General features: G+C 39.9%; 1 protein-coding gene across 1 annotated transcript; it reads left to right on the forward strand.

Annotated features, from left to right (window-relative positions):
* Positions 1-7,713: 7,713 nt before the first annotated feature.
* LOC143216946 (uncharacterized) lies at positions 7,714-14,523 on the forward strand. Its single transcript, XM_076440524.1, has 3 exons — positions 7,714-7,788; positions 8,411-8,718; positions 10,967-14,523. Exons 1-3 carry the CDS (start codon positions 7,750-7,752, stop codon positions 11,457-11,459), a joined length of 840 nt encoding a protein of 279 aa, XP_076296639.1. The 5' UTR covers positions 7,714-7,749; the 3' UTR covers positions 11,460-14,523.
* Positions 14,524-14,835: the final 312 nt, after the last annotated feature.

Below are 14,835 nucleotides of genomic sequence, written 5' to 3' on the forward strand. Positions count from 1 at the left end.
GCCAGAAATAATAAATTTATCTATGAATTGTATCGAATAAATTAATGCGAGCGAATATTATGGTTTAAAAGTTATTCCGTATCACGAATACTATTATCCACTTTGACTAAAAAATTAGTTGGTCAGATAGCCAAGGGATTGCTTGTGGACATCGCTGTAAAATAGAATTGTTATAAACATTAACCAGCTGGAAATAATAAATTTATCAATAATTGTCACGGCGATCGACATCGATCGATATTCGGCAGAGTGGGGGGCGCCGCTCGAGCTCGGCTGAGTGGGGGACGCCGCTTGAGCTCGGCGGAGTGGGTGGCGCCGCTCGAGCTCTCCGTCAGTCAGTCAGTCCGGGCGGGGGGACCGGCGTGAGCGGACGTGCTGCGGGACCAGGAGCGCCCGGAGAACCGGAGGGACCAGAGGTGGACCAGAGGTGAACACCACGGCGATCGACATCGATCGATATTCGGCGGAGTGGGGGGCGCCGCTCGAGCTCGGCGACTTGGCGAGAGCTCTCCGTCAGTCAGTCAGTCAGTCGGGGCGGGGGGACCAGCGTGAGCGGACGTGCTGCGGGACCAGGAGCGGCAGGAGAACCGGAGGGACCAGAGGTGGACCAGAGGTGGACCAGAGGTGAACACCACGGCGATCGACATCGATCGATATTCGGCGGAGTGGGGGGCGCCGCTCGAGCTCGGCGACTTGGCGAGAGCTCTCCATCAGTCGGGGCGGGGGGACCAGCGTGAGCGGACGTGCTGCGGGACCAGGAGCGCCCGGAGAACCGGAGGGACCAGAGGTGGACCAGAGGTGGACTAGAGGTCATCTACAGTTACCCTGGCCTACCTTCAACTGTCAATTCAAGGAACAACGGTAAGTTTGATTACTAATATTTTTCAAAACTTCCTTTGTCTTTTTAAACTCGTCCTTCATACTTTTGAAATTTTCATCGAGACTTTCAATGAAGACTATTGAGTCTTCTTCAAATTTATTAATTTTATTCTTTATAAAAATTACATTTTGAGCGTCCCACTCGTATGCAGGATTATAATTGCTCTTGTGAACTGCTTCGTTGGTTGTATTCGCACTCCTGTGCGGGGTTACAACTGCTCTCATGAGCTGATTCTCTGATTGTATTCGCACTCATGTGCAGGATTACAATTGTTCTTGTGAATTGGTTCGCTGGTTGTATTCGCACTCATGTGCAGGTTTATAATTGCTCTTGTGAGCTGCTTCGTTGGTTGTATTCGCACTTCTGTGCGGGGTTACAACTGCTCTCATGAGCTGATTCTCTGATTGTATTCGCACTCATGTGCAGGATTACAATTGTTCTTGTGAATTGGTTCGCTGGTTGTATTCGCACTCATGTGCAGGTTTATAATTGCTCTTGTGAGCTGCTTCGTTGGTTGTATTCGCACTTCTGTGCGGGGTTACAACTGCTCTCATGAGCTGATACTCTGATTGTATTCGCACTCATGTGCAGGATTACAATTGTTCTTGTGAATTGGTTCGCTGGTTGTATTCGCACTCATGTGCAGGTTTATAATTGCTCTTGTGAGCTGCTTCGTTGGTTGTATTTGAACTCATGTGCACGATTACAATTGTTCTTGTGAATTGGTTCGCTGGTTGTGTGTGTATTCGCACTCATGTGCGGGATTACAATTGCTCTCATGAACTGGTTCTCTGATTGTATTCGCACTCATGTGCAAGATTACAATTGTTCTTGTCAATTGGTTCGCTGGTTATATTCGCACTCATGTGCAGGTGTATAATTGCTCTTGTGAGCTGCTTCGTTGGTTGTTTTCGCACTCGTGTGCGGGGTTATAGTTATTCTCACGAGCTGTTTCGCTGGTTGTATTCGCACTTCTGTGCGGGGTTACAATTGCTCTCATGAGCTGGTTCTTTGGTTGTACTTGCGCTCATGTGCATGGTTAGGTTTGCGCTTACGTGCGGGGTTATATTTGCTCTCGTGAGCTGGTTACATTCGCTTTCGTGTGCGTGATTTAATTCCGTATGCAACTGCATTGTTTCTAAATACGATTAGTCTGTTTCAGCTAGATTACAACAGCCCGCTGCTAACAAAGACGACACACCAAAGAGGACACATCAACGAAGAAGAAGAAGACTACAGTGCATTTTGAAGTTAGTTATATACGATCTATATATTAAGATTGTATATCATCATTGTAAATATGTCGTGTTTCACAAGTCCCTCTTCCTACAAATTTTCTCATCTTGTTTGAAATTGGCATTCCTCCGATCGGAGGTCCCCCAGGGGCTCACTCACGGATGGTGCCGTGAGTGAGTACGGGGTGTCGCGTCCCCGGGGTACCCGAATCGCCTATAGGCCGCACCCGTGTGCGGGGTTAGTTTGGCTCTCGTGAGCTGGTTAGATTCGCACTCGTGTGCGGGGTTTGTTTGGCTCTCGTGAGCTGGTATTAGGTTGGCTCTCGTGAGCTGGTTAGATTCGCACTCGTGTGCGGGGTTAGTTTGGCTCTCGTGAGCTTGTTTGATTCGCACTCGTGTGCGGGGTTTGTTTGGCTCTCGTGAGCTGGTTAGATTCGCACTCGTGTGCGGGGTTTGTTTGGCTCTCGTGAGCTTGTTTGATTCGCACTCGTGTGCGGGGTTTGTTTGGCTCTCGTGAGCTGGTATTAGGTTGGCTCTCGTGAGCTGGTTACATTCGCAATCGTGTGCGGGGTTAGTTTGGCTCTCGTGAGCTGGTATTAGGTTGGCTCTCGTGAGCTGGTTAGATTCGCACTCGTGTGCGGGGTTTGTTTGGCTCTCGTGAGCTGGTATTAGGTTGGCTCTCGTGAGCTGGTTAGATTCGCACTCGTGTGCGGGGTTAGTTTGGCTCTCGTGAGCTTGTTTGATTCGCACTCGTGTGCGTGGTTTGTTTGGCTCTCGTGAGCTGGTTAGATTCGCACTCGTGTGCGGGGTTTGTTTGGCTCTCGTGAGCTTGTTTGATTCGCACTCGTGTGCGGGGTTTGTTTGGCTCTCGTGAGCTGGTATTAGGTTGGCTCTCGTGAGCTGGTTACATTCGCAATCGTGTGCGGGGTTAGTTTGGCTCTCGTGAGCTGGTATTAGGTTGGCTCTCGTGAGCTGGTATTAGGCTTGCACTCGTGTGCTGGGTTTTGTATTGATACGTCTAACTATTATTAGTCTGTTTTAGCAAACACCAAGAAGGGGACACACCAAGAAGAGGACACACTTCGGAGGGAACACACCAAGAAGAGGACACACTTCGGAGGGAACACACCAAGAAGAGGACACACCAAGAAGAGGACACCCCAAGAAGAGGGCAAACCAAGAAGAGGACATACCACGAAGTTTTAGTTTTATTTGCCGAGGGAGGTCCCTCAGGGGCTCACTCACGGATGCGGCCGTGAGTGAGTACGGGGAGTCGCGTCCCCGGGGGTTACCCGAATCGCCTATAGGCCGCACCCGAGCAAGTCGAGTAATTATTGTCTTAAATTCACGTTACTCGTTTTCTTGATTCCGACGCAGCCTTCTGCTGTGTCGGACCTTGCTTGTACATACCAGACCGGTTGGAGCCGGTATTCGGCGTCGATACATTGAGAGGGGTGGTTCATTGAGACCTGTTCACTCGTATTGCCATTCTCTCTGTTCGTAATCCTACCCGGGTTCACCTCAATGCTTTGCGTTGCCTGGTGGCAGGTAGTTGGCAGAGATTCTCTCTGTTCGTCATCCTACCCACGTTACCTCAATGCATTGCATTGCCTGGTGGCAGGTAGTTGGCAGAGAGATGGTATTACGTTTGAACACTTCTCGTGACCATCTCTCTTGGTGAGGACACGTCGGGTATCGGCTCTGGGCGGAGATGGGCTGCAAGCATTGTACGCGCCGCGTCACCTTCGAACCAGAGCCTTCTGCTCTGGTTCGCTCTTGTTTCTCACTTTGAAAGAATCAGAGCCTTCTGCCTGATTCGCTTTTGATCCCCCGTGGGTCGGAGACTTCTTCTCCGATTCACACCTTTTGCTCCGCGATAATTGCTCGACTTGCGTGCGTAATTTAGTATAATTCCATCGACTTGCGTGCGTAATTTAGTATAATTCCATCGACTTGCGTGCGTTAGTTATTAAGATTGTATATCGTCGTATAAATATGTCGAGTAATTATTGTCTTAAATTCACGTTACTCGTTTTCTTGATTCCGACACAGCCTTCTGCTGTGTCGGACCTTGCTTGTATGTACCAGACCGGTTGGAGCCGGTATTCGGCGTCGATACATTGAGAGGGTTGGTTCATTGAGACTTGTTCACTCGTATTGCCATTCTCTCTGTTCGTAATCCTACCCGGGTTCACCTCAATGCTTTGCGTTGCCTGGTGGCAGGTAGTTGGCAGAGAAATTCTCTGTTCGTCATCCTACCCACGTCATCTCAACGCATTGCGTTGCCTGGTGGCAGGTAGTTGGCAGAGAGATGGTGTTACGTTTGAACACTTCTCACTGTCCATTCCTCTTGGTGAGGACACGTCGGGTATCGGCTCTGACCGGAGATGGGCTGCAAGCATTGTACGCGCCGCGTCACCTTCGAACCAGAGCCTTCTGCTCTGGTTCGCTCTTGTTTCTCACTTTGAAAGAATCAGAGCCTTCTGCCTGATTCGCTTTTGATCCCCCGTGGGTCGGAGACTTCTTCTCCGATTCACACCTTTTGCTCCGCGATAATTGCTCGACATGCGTGCGTAATTTAGTATAATTCCATCGACTTGCGTGCGTTAGTTATTAAGATTGTATATCGTCGTATAAATATGTCGAGTAATTATTGTCTTAAATTCACGTTACTCGTTTTCTTGATTCCGACACAGCCTTCTGCTGTGTCGGACCTTGCTTGTATGTACCAGACCGGTTGGAGCCGGTATTCGGCGTCGATACATTGAGAGGGTTGGTTCATTGAGACTTGTTCACTCGTATTGCTATTCTCTCTGTTCGTAATCCTACCCGGGTTCACCTCAATGCTTTGCGTTGCCTGGTGGCAGGTAGTTGGCAGAGAAATTCTCTGTTCGTCATCCTACCCACGTCATCTCAACGCATTGCGTTGCCTGGTGGCAGGTAGTTGGCAGAGAGATGGTTCTACGTTTGAACACTTCTCACTGTCCATTCCTCTTGGTGAGGACACGTCGGGTGTCGGCTCTGACCGGAGATGGGCTGCAAGCATTGAACGCGCCGCGTCACCTTCGAACCAGAGCCTTCTGCTCTGGTTCGCTCTTGTTTCTCACTTTGAAAGAATCAGAGCCTTCTGCCTGATTCGCTTTTGATCCCCCGTGGATCGGAGACTTCTTCTCCGATTCACACCTTTTGCCCCGCAATAATTACTCGACATACTTGCGTAATTTAGTATTAAGTCTGTCGTTGTAAGAAAGGGAGCCAGAAGGAATATTGCATTCGTTCTGACTCCCTTTCGGGTCTCTCGTGCAGCAACCTCCTCGTGGTGAGACCTGGGCAATCGGTATTATCCTTTATTTGTAAGATCTTTTAGTGTCTTATGAATAAAGGATATAATATCGAGCTAATAGCTGCACATGTAATAAATATGTTGATTTTCAATAAATTCTATTCCTATACCTATTGTCTTCCATAACATTTTGCCATTTCACCTTCCTTCAGAACAAAATATATGTATTAAGTCAAGCTGGTTCACCCCGGGCGTGAACAATGTCGTATATTCTCTGGTTCTATTTAGACAAAGAGTACGGAACCACCGACTACTACGATACTATCTCGTCGGTGATAGTATTATAAGGCAATTACAGAGAATGGGTAATATTCTATACTATATCATTCTTCTTCTACTTGACGTATCTCGTCGGTGGTAGAACTTTTAGCGATGTGGTATTTCAGATCACTGTAAGTTCCACGTTATCCCAGCGCCTAGTCGCGCCCGCTTACTAAATAATATCCCTGAATAGAACAGGGGCTGGTTACACTGGTTAGTAGAGACTGCCAGACGAGAGCGTCGGTGCTCTCATTTCCTCTCTGCTCTGGAGAATTCGACGAATCTACAAAGATTTACAATGTATTAAAAATATAGATAAAAATGCTAAATTACATGCAGACGTCGATAAAATTTCAATAAAAATTAAAGAAGTATTAATAAAAACTATGACTGCTATCATTCAAATATACTGTTTTTCAAAGTAACGTCTGTAGATATTTTAATAACAGAAATGAATTATTCAGTATACATACTCGATTCTCATCAATTCCTGCTAACGAACCTGAACCAAGTGCCGTATTTGTAAACATAATTTTCGTATGCATTTAGCACGTGTTTGGTATTGTAAATACAGTAACAATATTATAAACATAATCTCATGAATTATTGATTTCCTGTATTACCACATCAAACTCCGGTTAACTCAGATCCGAGCTTGTCGGGTAGAGGGCTGGTCCGTCGTCGTCGGTCTCTCACATGGATCCAAGAATTATTTGAACATCAAATCGTCAAAAAATATAGTACAACAATGTACAGGGTGTTAAGCAATTATGTGCAAAGACAGCGTGGTTCTAGCATCGGCGAAGATCTGTTAAAAATGTTTTGTGCAAAAATCACCTTGACCTACTTGTTCAAGGCCATATTCTTTATTTTTCTGTATCGTGTTCTACTCATCGAGAGGCACAAACTTCTCAAAGGAGTCATGGGTATAAAATGAATCGTTCTCTTGAAAATTGGCGTTAAGTTTAACATTTATAAGTTTAGAGTTCGAATACTTTTTGGTGTCTACTGTACGTATTTCAACATTTTCAACCCTGTATCTATTCCAAATGAAATTTTTCTTAATTATTTTATTATACAGTATATAATGCAATACTGCATTTTTGTCCCAAAAATGATGTACTTCCTTGGTATAGTATAGTATTTATAATTATAGTATATGTATATTTACAGTAAATAACTTCTTTACGGTAGTAGATGATAAAATTAATATACGATAGATATTTCTTTAACCGAAATTTTACAGTACATGATGAGATAGCAAAATTGATAGTAAAAAATATTTTGTCGCCATTCAACTTCTGATATATAAAGTTCAAATCACGTTCAATTTATTCCTCACTTCGGAAAGTAATAATAATTAGACTGCGGATCTTTATGCACAATAAAATTTGTATGGTTTAATATTAAGAAGAAGGGGCCACAGAAAAAATTCTTTCATCTATATTACGAAAATAGTAAATTCATGAATCTAATTTCTTTTAATCTTTATTATATTTTAAATTGTACCTTCCCATTTTTGCCATAATTGCATAAAACCCGTAGTCTAAATAATATTCAGTTCATGATTTCACTTTTAAACAATAAAATGTTACATTTCTAATCTGCGTTAATAACTTACGTGTCACATCCTCGATTGTTCCAATGTTACGAGGTTAACATTATTGAATTACTCTTCTCCAAAGTTTGAAAAGAGTGATCTCATGTATTCTGTCTCTAAGATCCAGATATGTGTTCATGTAAAAACGTACAAAGACCAGTTTATAAATATTGTGTCATCCTTCGACATTCTTTTTTATTAAACAGTCGGAGTTGAAAAAAAGAGTGAATAAGATTTGGTTGTACTCCGGTTGTACAAAGGAAAGAGAAAGTAGAGAAATCTTTCATATGTAGATAGGTACGGGGACATACGCGATGTGCACATTTCCTGTCATTGACAAGACTAAGCTCTTAAGATGGGTAGTGCACGAACATATAAAGGGAACGTAGATTCTATATTGCCCACTTAGTTCTTCCTAAAACTTGCCACGATGTTGGTCGACATCAGAAAAAGTATTTTCTTTTTTCCGGTGATGTATTATTTTCGAACATATTATGTATATATATTTGTCATATATAGACTGCGGATCTTTATGCAAAATAAAAATGTTTTGCATTGATTGTGGGAAGCAGGAACAACATAAAAATTTATTTCATCCCTTAACGACTCCGTTACATTAAAAGCTTACATTAAAAGCAACATTACAACATTCTTGAATTTTTTTTTAATCTCTTACTGTTTTATATTTCACTCAACCAATTTCTTCATAAATGCATAAAGATCCGCAGTCTAGTTATATATTATTTTTTAATGTGTATAAGTTAAAGTCACCACTAAAAATTGCTATACCATTATTCAAAATATTGTTTACATTCTTGAGCATGTCGGTATGTAATCGATTACTAAATATTTTATATCCATAAAATGAAAACACTCATACAGAATGGAATTATTCTAGGTCGGAAGAAATGTTTAATCTTCGAGTTAAAATAGCTCCGAGTGCAAAGGGTTAAATATAAAGATGCAATAACGAATAAAGATAACATTGTTTTTAACATCATATTAAAACATGATTGAAATCGGAGGTGGCTCCCTTGATGTGTTCAATGAAGACTATTTTTTATTTTTTATATATGAATTGTTTAATTCAGATAACTCTTGGATGCTTGACCAGTGGTATACTAACGACGAAAGTACTTCGGAATTTTCAACCAGGAACAAGTTTGCAGCCTCCACCCCTCAGTTACCTTCCTACCACAAACACTGTACTTCCGAAACTTTCGCAACATGCTGTTTTCGTTAATCAAGCTTTGGACAATGGCCTGGAAGATGCTGCAGGCCCAAGTAGAGGATTTGCTGAAAGACAAACACAAGGACATTCATACCTGAAACCATTATCGATCGACCTTAGAGCACCTTTCAAAGACCAGGAGATTAAATTAATCACGGACAAGCACAGGTAAGGATTTACATCTCGAGTGTTGAATTGAAAAGTATGTCGAGCGTTCTATTCTTTCTCTCAATTGTTACTCCTGTTAAAGAATCATCCGTATACAGAGTATTTCACCTAACTTGACAGATTTCTATATCCCAAGTGTAACTATGAGGATATCTTTCTATATAGATAAACATAAGAAATCAGAATTATTACAATCTTCATCACATCATCATACAAATGGAATAGTTTTTATGCAAAATGAAAAGTCTGTAAGACACAGAAGCTAAACATAAATTTATATTTCGTACTAATTATTTTAATGTAGTGAAAATAATATCATAGTAATACTCTTAAAGTCTTCTAATCTTTTCACTGTTTCAAATTGCATTATTTATATTTTTGTTATACACGCATAAAATCATTATTAGAATTTATATTATATTATATCAGTTGACTTCTTTGAACTTGCAATACTAGTCTTCTTTTTAAAAAATCACTTGGAAATGAGAATAATAAGAAATTATGAATAGCAAATAATAAATAAGTGATTCAAACAAGAAATGATAAATAAGAAATTCAAACAAGACATGATAAATAAGAAATTCAAACAATATATGATAAATAAGAAATTCAAACAAGACATGATAAATAAGAAATTCAAACAAGAAATGATAAATAAGAAATTCAAACAAGAAATGATAAATAACAAATAATAAATAAGAGATTCAAACAAGAAATGATGAATAACAAATAATAAAAGTAAAGGAACTCCCGAACGAGTAACAAATAACTCGAATGGTAAATAATGGTACATTCTTTACTTTTAATCAGACAAAATTGTGTAATTCCGTAAATAATTATTTTATTTGTATTACATCACTGCTTAAAATAACACATTTTAGAGTAGAACGCCTTGTCACAGGCTGTTATACCAATTCGCGTGCAACTTTTCAAAAATGTTTCACTTGTTAGGACTCTAGACAACTTCGAGATAAGCATACACCTTTCGCTTGGTACGTGACTGTCGCGCCCCTTCGCGATTTATCCACCGTACGCCTCTGTTAGTCAGGTTGCAACGACTTAGGCGCGTGCTCAATTTTTAGTCATCTTTCCTGGGGGAAGTTTCCTCCCATCACACATTCACAATATTTTAAATTTTAATACGTAGCAATACTTCTTGAAATAATGATTGCCTTCAACCATCATATATGTACATACATGCATGATACACGTTCTCTTATAAATTCAATTTAGATCCTTAAATAAGTTACCTAAATTTATTCAGACCTCGCTCCATTTCTTTCATGTCTTCCGTCGGCGCTGAAGCGTGCAATCTCGATGGATTTCAAATGTATTACTTTAAATTCGTAATTTTCTGGAATTATTCATCTTTGAACTTTAAACTCATTATAATCGATTAGAATGCAGGACACTTTGAGCATTACTTGCAATTTGACTGCAGATTTTAATGCAAATTAAAATTGGTCTACGTAGATTACGAACAATGAGAACAACAAATGGGAGTTTGTTCGTTCTTTAATCATTTTTATAGGCTGAAAATGATATATTGATATTCTTTAACTTTTACGAGTTTAAAATATATAAAACATAATAAACATAAAAATAAACTAAACATACAAAGTATAATTAGACGTTGAGAATTATATTATGAAACAGGAAATATACAATAACGTATTTTATATTATACTGAAACATCGTTTTTCATCGATGTAATTCTCAACACCTAGCTATACCTGTATATGTATTTAGAGTTTACTTGTGTTTATTATATTTCATATACCTTTTATACTCATCAAAGTTAAAGAACGTCAATATATTATTTTCAATCTATAAAAATTATTAAAGAATGAACCAACTCCTATTTGGTTCAATCTCCGCGTGCAATCTCTCTCTCTCTCTCGATGGATTTCAAATGTATGAAGTTTAAATTTAAATAACTATATTATTAATTACTAGACTGCGGATCTTTATGCAGAATAAAAATTGTCTGCATCGATTACAAGCCACAGAGAAACCAAATAACAAATTCTTTCTTCTTTCAATCATTTGATTAAGCTGAAACTAATACACTGACGTCCTCAAATCTTTTTAATATGTCCACTGAATTAAATTGCACATGCTCATTTTTGTTATAAATGCATAAAATCCGCACTCTATTAATTACGTTCTGTTCCTTCTTTGAGAACCCCTCATTTTATTGATGAATTATGAAATCCAACACACGAACGTGATGCATTTATATTTCAAGATCGCCGAAGGAAATACAAGGTGGCCACGAGACGGCGACGTCGAAGAAGATTCTGAATACATCGGGAGTGACTATAGCGAGAGTGCGATCGGAGGTCGAACATCATCCCCAAGCTCCCCGGCGGACGTCGTATCAAGTTGTAGAAGAGCGCGATGAATACCGAACGGACAATTCGGATCATGCCCGATTGCCCTATCCTGAGAAGGTTCTGACGTCGAATCCCCATCGTAATTCGCAAGACATAACGGCGGCCATCAAAGCCCTCGATCACTTCCTGACTGGGGTTCTAAACGGCGACAGTTATAACAGCGGGCTACATCCGCCGCCTAGTCCTGTTCTTGCCCTCGTCCTATCCCGATACGGACGATATGTGCTCGGAGCACGGAATCCCCGCCTCTATGCACACATGGCTGTTAACAACATACACAACAACAAACCTTTCGGTAGCTACAAGGTAGAGTCCGAGCAAGAGCCTACTTACAATCGAAGATAATACCAGCGGACGCCTCCGGATTGCGAGATGCATATTGGCATTAGAGTTAACGGGGTAGACTCGTTTCCTGAATTGCAAGGATTGCGGGATGCGCCTTCTCATTTCTCGATAAATGCAAAGATGGGGTTTTCCAGTAGTCGAAAGCTAGTTGAAAGATCAATCTAGGCCGCATTCCCTCTCAAAAGTCCTATTTTTACGTTTACGAGGCGTAATTTGCATTATTCTGATAAAGCGATCTTCATTCGGCAGCATGCAGCTGTCACAACTTTATGAAAATAGTTTATGAAAATAGTTTTTCATTTATTAAACGTAAAAATAGGACTTTTGAGGGTGACTGCGGTCCAGATTGATCTTTTCCGGCGACTGACAAAGAAGATCAAAGGACTCGTGCTAGCTCAGCCTTTTAAATTAAAAAATCGAAATTTCTTATCTTTGTTGCGTCGACAATAGAGCGTTTTCCATCGTGTTCCCCTCGTTTTTCTGATTAAAATGACACCAAACACGATATAGTCACGATCATAATTACTTGTGCAACAAGCAATTAACATTTACGGTGGAGGTGCCCGAATTCTTAACTTCGCTTGTTACACGAGTAATTATGATCGTAGCCATATCGTGTTTGGTGTCATTTTAATTAGAAAACCGAGACGAATACGTGGTGAAAGCGACCTTTATTCGGCATCATGCAGCTGTCACAGCTTTACGAAAATAGTTTGTGTATGCACAGCTTTGTGCTGACGAATAATGCAAATTACGCCTCGTAAACGTAAAAATAGGACTTTTAAGGGCGACCGCGGCCCAGATTGATCTTTTCTGGCGACTGACAAAGAAAGGTGGACGTTCGGTAAAGATCAAAGGACTCGTGCCAGCTCAGCCTTTTAAATTCAAAAATCGAAATTTCTTGTCTTTGTTGCGTCGACAATGGAACGTTTTCATCGCGTTCGCCTCGTTTTTCTGATTAAAATGACACCAAACACGATATAGTCACGATCATGATTACTTGTGCAACAAGCAATTGACATTTACGGTAGAGGTGCGCGAATTATTAACTTCGCTTGTAAGTGTGGATTTATAATGGAGCAGCGAGGTGAGCTGTGCGGTGAAAAAAAAGAAGAACAATGAAAATACATATGCACTTTTTCATTAGTATGTGTCGAAATGTTGTCACAAATGTTGGTTTCTTTTCACCGCTCCGTTATCATCGATGCTCGCAGCTCCACTATAAATCCACCCTTACACAAGTAATTATGATCCTAGCAATATCGTGTTTGGTGTCATTTTAATTAGAAACCCGAGACGAGATTACGTGGTGAACGTTTTATAAAAATAAACTTTGCTTTGTCAGTTACTGTAGAGACCTTTGCGACAGTTACGAAGATAATACTGTATTCTGGTGTATCGCGTGAGTTTCGTGCTCGTATTTCAGAATTGTTGAATGAATTGATTAATGACTTAATTTGTACCTTGAACAATATTTATAGGATTATTTTATTGTGAACAAATAGGTGCAAGATGTCTGTATAGGATGTATGAATATTGAGCGTACTTCCAACTGGATGTTATGATGTTTGTACCATGATCTTTCATTAATAGACTGAGGATTTTATGAAACAATTAATAGATGAAAGATATAGGGTGTCTCACCAGATATTACCATATTGCTTTACGTCATTATTATTGTTGACAGCGAGAATGACTCTTTATTTATCCAGTTTAGTTGTTTCCTGGACAAAATAAAGTTACTTTTAGAGAATATTTTTGATTAAACAATTCCTTGGAAGCAAATGCTAAAAACACGAGTCTTGAGTGTTTAATTGCACGTTTTTGAATGACATACGACGTGATCCCAGAAATCATATGAATTGTCAGATCCGAATAATTAGAATTGTTTCGCAAGTTCTGTTTCTATAAAATATGTGGGTCATACATATCTTCTTCTGACTAATGTGATTCCCGAGCATCGGTGAATAATCAACGTAATTCGAGAAGAAAGACGAGAGCTATTCATAAGAGGTGGATTTCATGATTTAAAGCAGTTAATCCTCCTACGGGTAAAAGCCGAGTCTTTCGGGTCGCTAGCTCATGAGACTCTGATTCATTGCTCGACACGCGGTACTTTAATCAACGTTTTTGTTTGAGCGATTAGTCGATGACCTTATAAAGTCGGATCCTAAACAGCTGACTATTCGCGGCCGTCAGGAACCTACTTTTAGGCTGTACCACATTGCCACCACTTGAACAAACACGCAATCTTAATACATATGTTACTAGACTGCGGATGTTTATGCATATTCCAATATTTGGCGACAAATTTTAACATTAAATCTAACGAGCACTACAAGCGATTAAAATGTTTTACCTTGTAAAAATGACGAGGATCTAAATAGATCTAAATAAATATTTAGATTTAGTGCAACTTTTATTACAATATGTGCTTGGATAAAGAAATTGATCGAATCAATTTCTATGTAAGCAAGTTCATAATTTCAATAATTGCGAAATGGAAAATATAAAACTGGTCATTTGACCGGCAGTGGTGGGGGTAGAATGGAATAAAATCCTATTTTTAATGAGAACAGCCTTTGTAGATCCAAAACAAATGCAAAAGTACAAAATTCTATCGTATTTTATATTCTAGCCTTCCTTTTAACATTTCCATAAGCCATAAAAATTAGCATTCTACACATTAAAAGTCGGAACAAACTTCAATTTCAAAATTCTGCATTTTTTACTTCGTCAAAATTAAAGAGGACATTCTGAGGGTCACACTCAAGTGAGGCACTCCGTATAACAATTTTGATTCCTCATTAAAACGTCTATTAAGAACTCCTTTTAAAAGGAAACGAAATGTAAAACATCACAATGAAGCAGGTATACAAGAATATTGTTAAGAAGTTAAAATGCAATGTATACAAACGCAGAAAAGTGTTATGTTATAACTAGATATAACTTCATGCAAAATGAGAATTTTCTACCTGAATTGCAACAACCTGGAGTGAAATAGAAAATTATTTTCTCTTTTAAAAAATAATAAAACAACATTTTATAAAATAATAGAACGGTATATTTGAATTCTTCTAGTTTATTTGCAGTTTTAAATTACACGCACGCATTTTTGTCATAAATGCATAAAATCCGCTGTCTAATCACATCAAAACAAGAATTGGAAGCGTAAGGAGGAAAAGTTATTGTACGGGACACGGCAAATCCAGGAGGTATTTCATTTACTCACGGTTTCCTATCCGAAAGTTAAACCACGATCTCCGCAACGAATCGACCGAAAGGCGGGCTCTTGTCTATGTTACACTGATCAATTACCTAGACGGCATTTCGGATATCCGTATTAGAGAAAACTTTGCCGCACTTCGTATCCTAT

This window comes from Lasioglossum baleicum, chromosome 16 (assembly GCF_051020765.1).
Source record: "Lasioglossum baleicum chromosome 16, iyLasBale1, whole genome shotgun sequence".
NCBI lineage: Eukaryota > Metazoa > Arthropoda > Insecta > Hymenoptera > Halictidae > Lasioglossum > Lasioglossum baleicum.

Coding starts and splice junctions, on each gene's coding strand:
- LOC143216946 (XM_076440524.1), top strand. CDS start 7,750: ATGTTGGTCGACATCAGAAAAAGTATTTTCTTTTTTCCG. Junction 7,789..8,410: donor AAAGTATTTTCTTTTTTCCG/GTGATGTATTAT, acceptor TGTTTAATTCAG/ATAACTCTTGGATGCTTGAC. Junction 8,719..10,966: donor TTAATCACGGACAAGCACAG/GTAAGGATTTAC, acceptor TTATATTTCAAG/ATCGCCGAAGGAAATACAAG.